The sequence below is a fragment of the Alosa pseudoharengus genome, unplaced genomic scaffold (assembly GCF_046254945.1).
Source record: "Alosa pseudoharengus isolate Yale_2024_CS ecotype anadromous, Long Island Sound unplaced genomic scaffold, YU_APseudo_1.1 YU_APseudo_1.1_scf_7, whole genome shotgun sequence".
NCBI classification, from domain to species: Eukaryota; Metazoa; Chordata; class Actinopteri; order Clupeiformes; family Clupeidae; genus Alosa; species Alosa pseudoharengus.
Window position 1 is genome coordinate 21,155,733 of NW_027468859.1, and position 16,614 is coordinate 21,172,346.

Consider the following 16,614-nt stretch of genomic DNA (forward strand, 5'->3'; position numbering starts at 1 on the left):
GATGTTGATTGGTTCGGTGAATAGATCATGCACTACTGATGGCATTTACAGTGAATTTCCACTCGAGTCAGAGCAGTTCGCAACAGCTTTGCAAACCCTATTTACTTCATCAAATAAAAAATCCATCATAATAATCCATGTGGACGAGTCAAGTCTGGTGAAATGGAATGGCTAGGTATGTGAAGCATTGGAGTAGACTCTGTGAGGCCTTACTGGTGAGGGCTGTTTCAGTCAGCCAGCGGTGGATTTGGAGCGCATCAGAGCTCCTGTTGACGGAAGGGCTACAGGGCAGAGGAGGCTGGCGGCTCATTAAGGCTGCACGCTGGATGCCTTCATCCCTACAGGAGGGCCAACTGCCTCCTTCACCTGAGAGTGGGCACGCACACATACAAATAGGCACACAGGATTACACATACACAACTTACACACACACATAACACTCTCTCTCTTTCTCTCTATCTAATGCACATGCACTGTTCATGTCTTCCTCTGCAGCCATCCCCCATTTCCATTCATGCTCTGAGGTCAATGAATGTCCGTGGGTGTCTCTGTGCGCGTCTGCAAGGGAATGCTAGCCAACTCATACAGTATGCTCACTAACTCATTGAATATACTCACTAGCCCCTTCAGTATACTCATTAACTCACTTAGTATGTTCAGTAGCTCATTCAGTATGCTAACTAACTCATTTCCTATGCTCGGGCTTATAAAACCGAAGATGTGTGTTGAGAGAGAGAGAGATAGAGATGGAGAGTGGGGAGAAAGTGTGGCTTTGTGTTTCAAATTCCATTCAACATCAGGACCTTTGGAGAGCTCCATGCTTAAAAAGGAGCCATTTGCATAGTTAGATAATCAGATGCATTTGGCTTGCACCTCACTCAATTGTTTTCCTTGATAAATGGCTGCCTAGTATACACGTGTGTGCATTTATTATTTTCTTTCTCTCCTTCTCTCCCCTCTCTCTCTATTTCTCTCAGCCTCTCGAATAGGCTTATGAGCTGGGAGAGAAATGGGGTGATTTCCTTATTGTCTTTCCACTACAAGCCCCAGTGGCCGAGTGTTTATGTTTAAAAAGCTTAGCCTGCCTCTGTGTTTTAGACCTGCCCTGAAATGAGCGGCACTGGCTTCTCTGGCGAAGGCTTCCGTGTGGGATGAGATTGCTTTTCAAATGATGGCCTCTACCTCCCCATTTGTGCTTTTAAAAATGTCGGCTGCTTAAAGGACTGTGAGTCGGAAATTAGGTCTCTCTGGATTTAGGTGTGTCTCCTGAATAGCATTTCATTCGGTTGTTTGTGATAAAAAAAAAAAAAATAGGATCCTTTTTCGAAATAGTTGTGGTTTTTTTTGGGATGGTTTTTTTTTCCGCTCTTTCTGATAACCAAGCCTGGCAGTGAAGCAGTTGAGCGTAAAAAAGACGATCATGCAGAGAGAATGAGCCAGTGCTGCAGTGAGCAGGCTTTGATCTCCTTGAGTCCATGGGCATTGACAGTCTCCTGAAATAACTTTGTGTGTCTGAGTGACATATACAACACACACACACACACACACACACACACACACACACACACACAGTCTTTGCAGAGTATAAGACACACATACATAAATGCACGTGGACATACATACTTACACATACACACTTACATATGCATACATACACAAGTACAGTCAGTCATACATACAGAGACATATCCAGTAAGACATGTACACTCACCTGCACAAGCACATGCATACGTGCACACATGCACACGCACACACAGACGCGCTCACACACACACACACACACACACACACACTACTTATCTCTTCATGTCCTCCCTGGTGTCTTGCCTGAGATAGCATGACATCACCTCTATTTTAAATGGAGTGACCTCATAGCCTTAATGAATATGGATGTCATTGCTACGAGCGCTTTTGCAGTTTCGTCTTATTTTGTGCTCTACAAATAAGTCAGTCCCAAGTGTCTTAGGGCGCCTGCTTGCCCTGAATGTCCGACAGCGGCCACATTTGTCCACTTATTTACTATATGCTAAGATGTGTCAGAATTGTCTGCAATTCCACTGGCCACACAGCTGATCATATGAAGTTAGCAGAAAAAAATGGCTCTTGATCTTCTCAGCTCACAAATCTTGTTTTATATTTTCTGTTTTTTTTTAACCGTTAAATAAATAAGCAGAGCTCCTTTTGGTTGTGGCAGTATCTAGTGTTTGAACCTGTGTAAGACAGTTTCTGTTTGTACTCAGAACTCCTCGCAGCATGGTGCTGTAACTAAAGATGTTACCAAATGTTTTTATGGCGCCACTGGTCAGAAGTGTCGGTGTTTCTGTGTTTGTGGCCCTCGCTGCTCTCGCCCTGCTAATCCTTCTGTAAGGTGGCGGAGGGCCAGTAAGACGAGAGAGATGTCAGGGGATGCCAGGAAGTGCCGAGCACGCAGAGGAAGTGGAGCAGTCCCAATGACAACGCTGGATTGCTGGATCTCTTTTCCTCTATCCTCCGGAGAGACGCAGGGAGACAGCCGACCTACATAGAGTCCTTCTCCATTATCAAAACCATCATTGTCTTCGTTTTTTTTTTTTTTTTCAAACTTTCTTTTCTTTTGAGAGCTCAAATACTCTCCGTTTGAAAGAGCCTCTTTACTCAGCTTGTCTTCTGGCTATTTCATCAGGTACCAGCACTCAGAGCCGACCTGGACCACATGCTACGTGGAGTGTCCACGAGGCGGTCAACTTGGTTTTCATGCCTCCACTCTGACTTCTTATGAGATGTTCTGGGCTAGCTCGCACCAGGGGGTCCAGCTCTGGGCTTTTTGATTTTCACACAAATCTCAAGTGTTTCACGGAGCCTCCTAGCTAGTCTCTTTGATTTGCTTTTCTCTCTTTTTTTTATCAGGATCCTCGCAGTTATTCCGTGTCAAGACATTATACAAATTGATTTAACCCCCTACAGTATTTCTGGACTCGCTCTCTTACTAGTTTTATTTCTTGATGCATATATACAGTAGGCTTTTGCAGCATGTAATCCATTCTCGCTGAGGACCGCTTAGAGTCGGGAGTCCCAGTTTGTATGGGCGCGTGGGGATTTTGATGTGCTAATGTGAGGACAGATGGAATGATGCACTGGATGGCGGTCGTGCATTAGAGATGGAGGAGGGGATGTGGTATAGTGGAGTTGGTTGTAGAGAAAACCAGCAGCTGGCTTCCATCAGTATTCATTGGCCAGCCCACCATAGGCCCCAACTGACCCGCTGGCGATAGCTGGGCTGGATCCCCCCCTCTATGAGTGAGGCATACCTGCTGAGAGCTAACTAGCCTAGCCACCTGCGCTAGTAACCCTCATTTCCAAACAGATACAATTTTAAGCAGTCAGGCACAATCCAAGTACATACACAAGAAGGAGCAGATTCAGCTCATACCCATCAATTTGTTTAGGAACTGTCCGTGAATAGATAATCGGTAAACTTTGAAATGAAAGATCACAGGTTTTTAATCTGGCATGTCGGTGTGCTCATGCGGTTCAAAAACCAAGCCCAGCACATCCCTATTTACGCTTGGTGAGAGGTAATCTCTCCTGTCAGGCTAGCGGTGATTCACACTCCGCGCCATAATACCGGCAGCTTCCATGCTTTTTTTTTAGGTGTGCAATACCATCCCATGCTGCCTTGGATTTCACACTGGATCACTGCTCTCTCATTCTCAAACCTCCCCTGCACAACCACACACACACACACACACACACACACACACACAAACAAACACACACACACCACCAACACACACACACACACACACACACACACACACACACATACAAACACCTATTCACAAACTCACACACAACACACACACATACACATACATACACACACACACACACACCTATGCATGAACACACACACACAGCATTTATCGTTTATCCCGACAGTCCAGCATGTATCAGAGCAGACTAGCCAGCAGTCTGTGAATGCAGTCTTTGGCGCTTGGCAAGCAAAATGGTGTCCGTCCACAGAGAATGAGGCGGCTGCAGAGCAAAAAAGGCTCCCGTCTCTCTCTTTTCCCCCTTTCCCCCTTCGGCCCTTTTTCTGCCTCATTGACGCCTCTGATGTCTCTCTGAGCTCACGCTGCCCATTTTTCAAACGGCCTTACGCTGCACCGCTGGACTTAACCACTCACCTGGCGCGGCGGAGCCACTGCCTCTCTCTGGCCGCCAAGGATTAGCCGCTTTGTGTCGAATTTGTAGTCGTTTCTTTTTTTAACCGTTGTTGTGGAGCCTGGAAAAGAGTGACATTTCTCCCTCTCTCTTTCTCTTGTGCTCTCTATCTCTCTATCTATCTCTATCTCTCTCTCTCTCTTGGTATCAAGCTGAGAACTGTGAGGAGCTCCATTGTTTGTGGCATCCCCATGTTGTTGTTTTTTTTTTTTTTTGTTTGTTTGTTTTTTTTTCTCGGAGGCCTGAAACGGTGGATGAGCAGATGGGGCCTGTGAGCGCACGAGTCCACACACGGCTCTTGATGTTCAAAGCTTAGCACGCCCAAGCGCCACTTGGCTGTGTTTGCGAAGGACTGGAGACAGAGAGTCTGCCGTGGAGTTAATTACTCTGAAGGACCACCGGGGCATCACGCTTAAGCTCTGGTCTTCCATGGTTGCTTATGGACTTGCCAACGCATGCAGTCATCTGCTGTGACCATCTTTTCCACTGAACACTGTTGTCAATGTCGAGCATCTCCCCTGTTATTTGCCCCATCAACACATTTTTCTTTCTCACCCCTTCAGTGAAGGCATTTGCTTCTTAGCCATCCTAATATGAAAGGAAGTGTAGTATAAAGGCCAGGAGGTGTGTGTGTGTGTGTGTGTGAAGGGGAGGCACTTCAAACAGAAATGTGAAATACCATTTTCTCCACATAATAGAGCTGTATGCGCCACGTGTGTGTTCCTTGAAGGGTCATTTGGGTGACAAGCTCTTTTTTCTTTTTTTACATAACCTCGGCTTGTCTTCTCTTCGGGGTGCGTGAAAGGGAAGGTCAGCCGTGAAGTCATGGCATTTGAGCTTACTTCGTTTCAGCTCTGGTCTACTACTGTGTCTTTGTTCTAGCCCTAGGCATCTGTTAGTCATTCAAATTTGAATCTCATGATCCCTACCAGCTAAAAGAAGGAGCTGTTCTCTTCCTACAACTTAAATTACTCTCAAGGAACTTATGGCAGATATTTGTAGAAACATTTGTAATCTACACAGTAATTTACTCATTCTATTGTCCCTGTTGTTAGCACTGTCTTACCTTCTGTTAACTTGTCCCATGTCCCTGGCCCAGTAGAGTTTATTTGTGTTGTTTGCATTGGTGTTTGTAGTCGCTGTTTTGTTGTGTTTTGTTGTTGTTGTTGTTGTTTGCTACAGTATACTGTATGTTTAGCTGCTTCCTGTTAATTTGGATGGTTTTCTTTCTGTCTTGATAGTTGTTGTTTGTTTCTGCTGTTGTTTTTAATGGCATCTTAATGTCTTAAGAAGCTCTGTCAATATGAATGACACTCAAAAAATCTCACCAAAAATTAGGCAATTGGATAAAACTAGCAGAAATGTGGATACATGTGTGCTGTATACTGTAAAAACAATCAAGTGAAATGTTTTTCCAGGTAGATTATTCCACTAAAAAGATTTTTTTTTTTTTACTGTGTTCCAGAGTGCTTTGGGTGGGGGAACGTTACTCGTTTGCTATATAAATGTTGCCGTATGAAAAAGGTTTCTCTTCATTAGTAAAAGAAAAGGAGGACAGGGCCTGGTTGATTTATACAGCACAATTTTAAACCTGCTCTCTGAAATTGGTGGAATTCACCAGCACATTAAATTAAATATCTGCCAAACAGATTCCAATTTGATTACCAAGCTGTTTCAATTTCATTAGGCGAAACGCTAATGGACTTTCACAGCACTGGATTCCACTGAGCACAAATCCCATTTGTTTTTTTCTTCCTCTCTTTCCTTTTTTGCTTTACTTTTTTAATGAAGCCGACTGGCCCATGTGAATACTATAGACTTGATGGATCAGATTGAAAAGTCCCTTCACTGTGTTAATTATTCTCTAAAAGAAATCACACTCTATCGGCCCACTTTGCATATCTATGTTTAATGAACCAACATCTGTGGTCATACGTGGCACAGCTGTTTGCTGGCCCTGCCCGCGTAATTATGAAAAACTACGTGGGTCAACGTATTTTCATTTTTGTGGACACATTGCTGATATCTGCTTTATGCCAGTTCAAACCCAATTACGCCGGTCAGAAACAATGGCTCTATCAGCCGAGGCAAGCGTGCTACAGTGAAAGTCATTACTGGGGCTAGAGTGTTATGGTTTCACGGTGGTGCAGGGGGATTGTAATTATGCTGTCTGAAATCAGGTCCCCAGTCCTCCCATGGTGCACAGGAAGGCAATTTAGGAGCATTGAAACTCTGTGGGCATTCATCAGAGCTTAGGATTGCTACATTGCAGACTCTGGAATGTTTGGAAAGATAACCAGCGTTTATAAAACTCTTTATCATTCCAGAGAGAAGCAAATGATTCTCTCACAAAAAGAAAAGAAAATGCTGTTAGGCTTTTGTAGTTGCGGGCATGTAAAATGCATGCTTCCATCAGTGAAGCCCTGTATACCATACATTATAATTTGACATTTTGTTTCATACAGTAAGTGTGTGTGTGTGTGTGTGTGTGTGTGTGTGTGTGTGTGAGAGAGAGAGAGAGAGAGAGAAAGAGTGTCTGTGTGGGTGCCCAAGCTCAAATTGACCTCAAAGACCTATCAGTGCTAGCAAGTCTGCTTATTAGAAGAGGACTGGACCAACAGGGACAGAGGGTTCCTTGAATGTAATCAGTAGCATACACAAAAACACTGTGATGTGCTTGACAACGAACATGGAGGATGTGTGTGAGGCCCTCAATGCACACTGGGAATATGGCAACAGCTACTGATGAACTGTTTTCACATACAAAAGACACTCCGCTCATCGAAGTCTATATGGCGATGGGTTTGAGGAGGAGCGGACGGAAGGGAATGGGGGAATAAATAATTGATCGTTCTGACCCAGCGCGATCACAAGGAGGATCAAAGTGGCGCTGTGGTGGTTGACATTGAGCAGGGTGTGGGAGTCAAAGCCATTACTGTCCACTGTGCCGCATACACCTGAATTTAATATGCACCACCTCCCTCTCTTTTGTGTGTCTGTGAGTGAGCGACTGAGTGTGTGTGCGTGTGCGTGTGTTTGCGTGCGTGTGTGTGTGTGTGTTAGAGAGAAAGAGAGAGTGTGTCATCCAGGGTTAGAGGCTAACGTTGACTGGCAGACCTGAACATTAACAAACTCTGTAATGGACTTCAATTATCTAGCATTAGGTAAAGTGCCATTTGGCTTCCATCTTGATGGCGGAGCCACTCTTGGGGAAGGGATGAGGTCCTGGAGACTGTGTGGGTTGTGCTGTGGGTTGCTTTGCCTCCAGGGGGATTGTTTGGTGAGTCTCTTGGGTTAATGCTATGAGCTTTGCATTTGGATGGATGCATGGATGCATTCCATTATCAAGCCTTTGCATTCCATTATCAAGCCTTTTTGAATACTTATTGCATCGTGCGAGACTGATATATTGTCTCTGGTGATACATTAACTAGTTATTTTCTCTTGGAGAATACTTTTTGACATAGATATTGCAGCGTAGTAGTTTTGATGCATGAGGTAGTAAAGGTGCTAGGGCATTTAGAGGGAAAAAAATCCAGTGATTGGCTATTCATGAGGAAAACAACTCCAGCCATTGGCTATTCATGGTGCCTGTCTTGTAAAATCTTACCTTGTTATTGTGTAATTGGATAAATCATGACAACTCCCGGTGAGAATGACTTTTCACAAACAATTAATTCCACCCTCGATCGTAATGGCTTCTGACAACACTCGTGTGTCACATTTTCCTGCGCTCAGCACGTTAATGCTTACATACATACTAAGATGTATTTTTATTGCTACACAAATGCCACACACACACACACACACACACACACACACACACACACACACACACACACACACACACACAGGGACAAACACATACAATTACCAACACCAGAACACAACCTGTGCAATTCTGGCAGGCGTTTTATAAAGCAGAGCTTATTTCCCTGGCATTCTGAGTGCATATTTGTTCCAACAGACACATTAAGGTGCCCCCCCCCCCCCCACACACACACACACACACACACACACACACACATGCACCCACCCCTCCACCTCTCATTCCACGCCTGCTGTTTTATTAATGCTGGAATTATAGGTGAGCAGAGGGCCGGTGGCAGAACGATCACTTCTCCTAATGACCAGGAGCCCTGTGGTCTACAACGGGCTACAAATGTTCCTGCCATTCGCCCGTTATCACCCTCACTTACCGACCCGATAGATGAGATGGTGTTGGAGTGGCGCTTCGTGCTGGTCGTTCCACTGCGTGTGGGTGGTTGTGATGGTGGTGGTGGTGTGTGTGTGTGTGTGTGTGTGTGTGTGTGTGTGTGTGTGTGTGTGTCTGGTGTGATTGTTCATCCTTCTAGTTGATTCCGCCTCCATCGCATTGCCTTGATGCCCCATTCACGAGCCTCCCCATCATGGAACTAAATTTAGATATGCAGTCAGGGGCTATGTAATCTATACGCGCATAATTTGGCCATGCGATACGGGGTTCGCTGTCTGAGAGGGGACTTCACAGTCGTTTTATGTCAACCTCCAAAAGCTATTTTTGCAGCCCATATCTGAGCTCTAGTGGATTTGTGGTACGTGTACGATACGATACCCCTCTACTGATGGCCCCGCGAGGATGTATTCACTTTCAGCCGCGTATCTGTTAAGTGGAATCATGTTGCATTCTCTCCTTGTTTTCCCTCGCTCATCAGATCCATTTCTTAAAGGCGTTCGCTTCCATCGTGATCAGAGACAGTGAGCATAGATGACTGTCTGCATCCAGCTATATCAAAGGCCGGCTTTACCTCAGCCTCTCTACCAGGAGCTCTACAAGGTCCGCCCAAGAGCCTGTGGAGAGCACCCTTTCACATGGTCCCAGGAGTGGGGTTTCAGGAGTGGGGTTTCATGTGCATGTTGGCATGTGTGGACCAGACGCTTGTCTGGTTTGACGAGTGGTCTTCCCAGTGATGCCTCTTCCTGGTTCTGGGGGTTTGTTGGGAGGCCAGAGGCCCTGTGAGTGATTTGTTGCCTGGGGCTGTCTTTGTGTTAGAGGGCATTGATCGGGCCGGGATTGGATCGCCGAGCTTATTATGGGTGTCAGGGAGCGCATCGTGTGGGGAACAATGGAACCCTCCTGCAGGCTTAGGGCTCCGCACAGCACCCAAAACTCAAATTACTTTTATCACTGTTCCATAACCCCCTGACACGCACACACACACACACACATACTCACTCCGACAATGCAACCCCTCCTCCTTACACCCAAGCCCCTACCCATCTTGCTGCAGGGAAGCACCACCAACAAAACGGTCCCATTTCCATATCTTTAAAAGAGATCCTTCACAATAATCTGACTCGTGCACACCCCGCTGTGCAACATTATGTAATACACAAGGCCGTACGCTTTATTTTTATTATTTTGTGAGGGAGCGACAGATAGTGATGCGCTAGTTCCCCTTCATATCTGGGTCATCATGCGTTCTGACGTGTTTTGGCACTGAAATAATCTGGTGTCTCGTGAAAGATGTGACCCTCGTTTCACTTGTATAATGAAAAAATAGTAGCATAATAGCAGGAGTGGCTGGTGTCTTTGCATATTCTGCTCTCACACTATTTTTTTTTCTCGTATCAGTGAAGACAATAAAGTGCTCCCGTGCCTTGTGGCCCGTGGACCAATGAAGTGTAATTGGAAATGCCAATCACCTCCTCTGCAGTGACAGGGCTAAGATGGATGCAGAGAGAGAGAGAGAGAGAGAGAGAGAGAGAGAGAGCAGAGAGAGAGAGAGAGAGAGAGAGAGAGAGGGAGAGAGAGAGCAGAGAGAGAGAGAGAGAAAGAGAGCAGACATGGGGAGAGCTGAAAAAGCAGGAATAACCCAGACAGGGAAGGAAAGGGAAAAAAAAACAAACAAAGGGAGAAAACAGATCTAGAAAGTGAACATGACACACTGTGAGAGGAAGGAACCGGTAGAAAGAAAGAGATTAGGCAGACACAGACCCAAGAAAGGGATGTATTGTTTGAACCCTGAGGAGCTGTCCTCGGGTACGGAAGGTTCCGGCAAATCCCCAGTAGCTCTGCACTACACGGACCGACAGCCGTTTGTTATCATCACCTCTCTCTTCAGTGGGGAGCATCTGCGCGTACTATTTGCAATTACTATAGAGGGTGAGAGCAGGAGAGGCTCCCCCAGTGTCCCAGCACAGGGGCCCGTAGAGGTCCCAGTGCTATCATGGCTCATTGTGGCCATAATCAGACAGGGCTCACAGGCTCGCGGGCCCCAAAGGAGCCCTGGTGGGCCCACCGCCTCAGGCTGCCCAGGTGCCCTGTGTGTTGGGTTTGCTTTATCTCCACTCCCCATTTAGTCACTATAGATCAAGTTTCACCTTTTTTCTACATTGTTTTGTCTTTTCTGTGTATGTGTGTGTGTTTGTGTGTGTGTGTGTGTGTGTGTGTGTGTGTGTGTGTGTGACCACTGAAAATAGAGGTTTATACGGCAGACTGGTGATGCATTTGTCATATATTGCTTTTGGTCACGATTAAATAGCAACATTGTTTACAAGTGTGTGATGTCTCACAGGGGTTGATGATGTTTGGAACAGAGGGAGGCGGATGCACATACATGATGGGGGATGTAAGGGAGGGGGGAGGGGTGGTGTAGGTGTAGCTATAGGTATGGGGGAGGAGTGGATTCATTTGTTGTACAATTGGGCATAGTGCATCTGTATGCTCTTGTTATGACAAATGACCCCTCCACTCTATCCTTTCAAAGCAGGTAATTATACTACTTCTGCTTCCCAGTGGGGTTTAAAACAAATGACATAGGAGAGGGAGGGAGGGAGAGAGAGAGAGGGAGAGAGATAGAGATAGAAAAATTACATCATTGCTCATTTTTTTTTTTTTATGTTTCTCTAAAATGTGTGTGTGCGTGCGTGCGTGTGTATCTTATTATTCAAGTAGAGTATAAATCTAACAGTGTATGAAATGTGTATACACACCCAGGAAGGAGTTGGAGTTGGCTATTTTTCTCTCCCCCTCGTCTTGCACAAATACCCTTTAGTGGCTCTGAATAAAACATATGGATGGGTATATCGGCGCCAGTCGGCCGAGCATCTGTCCAAACGCGCCTTGCTGCTCCGCTCTTCTCAGAAGCTACATCAGCCACTGTTACATCAGTGCCCTACTTTTTTTTGTGCTGCCTGCGTATTTTTATGGAATGACATTAAATAATGCAATGTGTACCCATCCCTGCAGCTCTTCCTGGATGGCTGGATGGGTTTGGTTTGTGACCTGTGAATAAGCATGGAAAGGAAATGTGTGGAAAGTACAGATATAGTCAATTAGAGCTGTTTAGGGGATTGGAAGTAGGAAGGTTCAGCCTGTTATTGTAGCTGGTATTAAATGAAGTGTGTGCACTTTTGTGTGCTATTTTGTGTGAGCATGTGTGTTTTAAGACGTTCTCCTTCTTGACCACTGTTTTTCAGGAGGAAGGCAAGGTGGGCGTCACCTTCAACATCGGCACGGTGGACATCAGCGTCAAGGAGATCTCCGCCACCGTCAACGACGGGAAATACCACCTGGTGCGCTTCACCAGGAACGGCGGCAACGCCACGCTGCAGGTGGACAACTGGCCAATCAACGAGCACTTCCCCTCAGGTAGGAGACGGCCAGAGCCGCGGCCTGTCGACAGATGGACAGACAGCCTGTAGGTCTGATGTTTTCTAAAGGAGCGCTGCTCTCCCACTGGACATGTCGTGCTCAAAGTAAAGGGGTTCAGGGAAGCCTTGTTATTGTCTCTACCCAAGCATGATAATCTGGACATGTCGTGCTCAAAGTAAAGGGGTTCAGGGAAGCCTTGTTATTGTCTCTACCCAAGCCCGATAATCTGGACATGTCGTGCTCAAAGTAAAGGGGTTCAGGGAAGCCTTGTTATTGTCTCTACCCAAACCCGATAATCTGGATGTCCTAAAAGCCTCTTAGTTTGGAGAGTAAGATGGATACCGTAGATGAACAGCTAGACCATCCTTCCATTCTTCCTTCTATGTTTCTGTCTCTCGAGCTGATGTGGTAGGGTCAACAACAAGCACATTAGCATTAGAAGGTGGTCACTTGCGCTCCAGCCTGGTTGGTGCTCACGGAACAGGACGCAGAAGTCCATGAGGAGACCCCAGGTCTATCTAGGACCAAGGAGCAGGACCGGAGCACACAAAGCTTTAAAGGGACACCAGGCAACGTTTTCGTGTTAATTACTCATCTTTGTAAGTCGGTATATGGTTAAATGACTCATTACAGGGCGAATGAAGACTCTCTCGCCCGCCCCTACTGCCTGTAGGAAGAATATCCCGCTTGCAAGTTCAGTGTATCATACCCGGCGACCGAAGCAGTTTCAGTTTCCATCCTGCATCCACAGCACAGAGGGAGGCTAACGAAACGCTAGTGATTGTTGGAAACGTGTGTATAATGGCAGAGCCGGCGAAGAAGCAGCGAAAACCCTTGACGGAAGATGCAAAGAAAAGGAAAAGAGCTTCAGACCGAGCGAGGGGGAGTTTCGTAGAGAAAAAGCATCAGGCTTGCCTGGTGTCCCTTTAAGTGATTTTTATTTAGTGCAAAACGACTAACATTTGGACGCCCATGTGTCTTCTTCAGAGTCGAACAGTCAAACAGTCAATTGCAACGATGTACAGATTTTAAAGAGTCACACTGACGAAGGCCATCAGGCCGAAACGTTTGTCAATTAACCCCTGTGCTAAAATGAATTAAAAGCAAGAAAAGACTTTTTGGAGTGCGACCATTTGTTATTTTCTATGAGTTCCCTGGATTACGCACCCACAAAGAAACGAGAATAATTGGGAGAGCGCGGTGTTGGCTAAGAAAAAGAGTCATAATTTACCATCATTCAAGGCATTGGTTACTAGCCTACAGTAGGTGGGTGTGGTACATCAATTAACCAGTCCCTCCTGTGTAAGCACTAAGCACATTAACATGTTCAAGATAACACACATTTGCACTTGTAAAGTATCGTCCAGTCAAGGAAAGAGCCATTTTACAAGTTCTGTGTCCTTTTAAAAGTGCAAGGGTTGCACAACAAGCAAAGATAAGGCTAAATTGATGTAACAAGCATCCCATCATATGCTGATTTGATCTTTTCCCTGTGAGTCATCCAATCAAGACAGCCGGTGCGTGTGAAAGCAGGCCAGGTCTGTGCCTTTGTCTCTGCCTGTTTGAGCCAGGACATCTGTCCGGCTTATTTTAGGGCCAGCGTGAAGGGTACCCGTGGGGACGCACGGTACTCCGCCTGAGCTCAAGTACGCAACCTGCCAGGGTACGGACACAGGAACGCTCGTTTGCTCGCCCCGGCCGTCCGCTTGCTTCACCTCCACCCCTCCTCACACCTCTCCCCCTCTCCCCCTTCCCATGGTCAGCTGGGACTGGATTGGAGCCCAAGTCTGCATACAAATGGGTCGACCAGGCCGGAGTATGTTCAGAAGCACCGTCGAGCCCCTTCATTTGGAGCGTAGGCATGTTCAGCTCAGCCCCTCACCTGCCTATCCACACGAGCAACAAAAAAAAAAAAAGAGAGAGAAAAAAAGATAGCAATCCTCCAATATGCCTTACACTCAATTAACTTGGGGCTGGCTGTCCTTTTCCTTTGATGTCTGTGTTGGGCTACTGTCCTCTGTGGACAGTCTGACCCCTGCTCCTCTCCCTCAATTAGACGCTGCCAGGAGAGCCATTCGCTAGCCTGCCTCTCACTCTCTTCCTCTCTCTCTCTCACTCGCCTCTGCTGGGTAACACGCGCTCTGGCAGGTGGACTCAAAATGGCTGACGTGGAGCCCACGAGAGACAGGCAGTGAGAATGAGTGAGTCTGTCCCGAGGAGCCCTTTAGCAGAGCTGAAGGAGCCATGCAGTCCTCACTAATGGCCATGGATCCTCTGCTGATCAATAGCTCCCTTCAATCCAAGGTTCACCAATCTGGCTATATGTTGTTGATATTTAGGTTCTAAGCAGCTAATCTGATTACACCCCTGCCTCCTGCCATGGTCCTGAGGTAACGTGCACTGGAAGAACTGGAATAGCACATGGCTCGGTCTGAGCTACTTTACTGAATTTGACAAAAAGTATACTGGCTAAGAATGGAAGATTTCACCTTAGGCCTTTGTGGATGTAGATAAGACCAAAGTAGTCATGTAGTATTTTTGACCTGATTTTAGCCCAGTCGGATCCAACAAGTTTGGACTATTTTTGCCGAATTGCTGTCTGATTTGTTGTGCAGAAGGATCACAATGCCCGATTAAAGGACGTAACAATCAGTCTTCCAGCTCCGGTCCAACGGGATTGGACATTTTTTCGGCTGTCTGCCACAGTGAGCAGTTGGATGTACAATATGAGCACAGCAGTCATGCCCGATTGGAACGTGTAGAGTGAAATACCATGTCGTATGTGACTGAAATAAAATGCAATAAAATGCGTGACTGACAGTTGATAAGGAGAAAATCTATAGAGTCAGTAGTTTGGTCAGTAAAGGCTGGGCCATAAAGAAAAAGTCTGTATTGGTCAGTGCGTTATGATTAATTTAAAACAGAGTATTGTTGATTGTGAGCATGTCTGAGCGGGAGATAAAGGCTGGCCTGAGAGGATTCTTTTGTCCACTCCTGCCTCTCACAAAAGCTCACAACCCTGATACAACCCGGCCTGCCTGGCGTGTTCTTTTAAATTGAGTTGGAAATAAAGGCTTCAAGCCAAACACTTCTCCTATGTTTTGTTTTTTTTGGTCTGAGTTCACAGCAAGTTCAAGACATCCATATAAGCACCTTTTGCTTTGTTTCAGAGGACTGTGGTGTTTGCTGTTTCATGAAATTAAGGGAATTTTAAAATAGGCCTTATCGATTTTCTTAAAAAATCACAGTCAGCATTTGTACCTAAAAATTCCCTTTTTCCCCAACTTTTTGAACACAGACACTGAATGTGTACTTCTCGTCTGAGCTTTGCCTCACTACCAGTGTGCAGTTGCCCTGCTCACCAAATAATGCCTTCCAACCCAGCACCTTTAAATTGCAGTTAAGCCATTAACACTAAGAGGTGTAAGCATTACCTACAGCTCACAGCAGTGATCAATCCATTGATCCCCTCGCTCCCTCTCCATCGCCAAACCCAAATCGATGTCCAAGTGTGAAGGCTCTCACAGTTACCACTGTGTTTAGAGCTGCCAATTCAATAGTCGTAAATGGACAGTGCACCGAGGGCCCTCTGAAGCAGTGGGGAAGCTTTTTTCCATTTATTTAATTTGCGAATCTTCCCTGACATTTTGCGTTCATTTTGGATTCCATCGGAATGCCAAACAGCCCGACAGAAATATCCTGTTTAGCAATTTCTCTTTTTTGTGTGTCGTCTTGGGCGCCGCTGGTAATTTGCGGGGCGTTCAATTGGTTGAAATTTGACCATTATTGATTTGGTGGAGAGGGGGGGGGTGGGGCTCCTCTGGCTCCAGGCATTGTCATCTCTTGAGTAATTGTGGGCGAGGGCTCACACTGGACTCATTGACTGAACGGCACTCGAGATGCGTAGCGGCGAAACGCTCACGCTCTGCAGCCCAGCTGGCGCTCGATGAACAGGCCCGCGTGCATCTCTCCCTCTCACCTTCACTCGACGTTCCGCAGGGTCCTTTGACTGCGAGGTCCTTTGACTGCGTTTCGCCTGTCAGTCGGTGCCGAGTGGCAAATAGCATAGGATAGCAAATAGCGTTCCTCAACACTGATTGTGTTTGTTGTGTGTACAAATTGCGCCCCATGACTCTGTGACTTCCAACCACCCCCCCCCCCCCCGCCTATATGTCTGTCTTTTAATCCAAGCAGACAGATAGTTATTCCCCAGGAACGCTGTGTTGTGTCGGAGGCTGGAGGGAGCGCTGATAGGGGTTTGTGTCAAAGATGTGCCCGTACAGCTGAATGCCTGATGAGGGGCTGCTGGAGCTTGGGGGGTGGGGGGCAGGGGGGGTTAAGAAGCCAGGAGAGTGGCATGTTCTGTGCAGACCCACTCATCCATGGTGCAATGTGCCCTGCCTTATCCTTCACTCTTTTTCTGTCTGTCTCTCTCTCTCTCTCTTTTTTTCTCTCGTTCTGTCTCCTTCCCTTCCCCTCTTTTCTTTCTGCTCCTGTACCTTCTTACACTGTTTTTTTCCTGCTTTTCATCTCTCATTCCATTCTGTCTCCTCCATTTCCTTTCATCTCCACTACTCTCAATCCTTTTGCTCTTTCTCTCTCTCTCTCTCTCTCTCTCTCTCTCTCTCATTCTTCAAACCCTATGAAGGCCTTCACTATTTTTTTAATTGTATATTGAACTTGCCTGAATCAATTTGACATAGCCTCCAATGACACTCGAATGCAATCATTCCTCTCTGTGATTTACAGGGCCAAATGCCGGTGCTGTTAAACCC

General features: G+C 46.3%; 1 protein-coding gene across 46 annotated transcripts in view; it reads left to right on the forward strand.

Moving 5' to 3' along the window:
- Positions 1 to 16,614, forward strand: part of nrxn3b (neurexin 3b) — a 281,812-nt gene that overhangs the window by 233,785 nt on the left and 31,413 nt on the right. For all 46 annotated transcript variants that reach the window (XM_076272035.1, XM_076272011.1, XM_076272014.1 and 43 more), the window contains one exon: positions 11,665 to 11,836. In XM_076272035.1, coding sequence (XP_076128150.1) covers positions 11,665 to 11,836 — 172 coding nt within the window. The remainder of the gene's footprint in view (positions 1 to 11,664; positions 11,837 to 16,614) is intronic.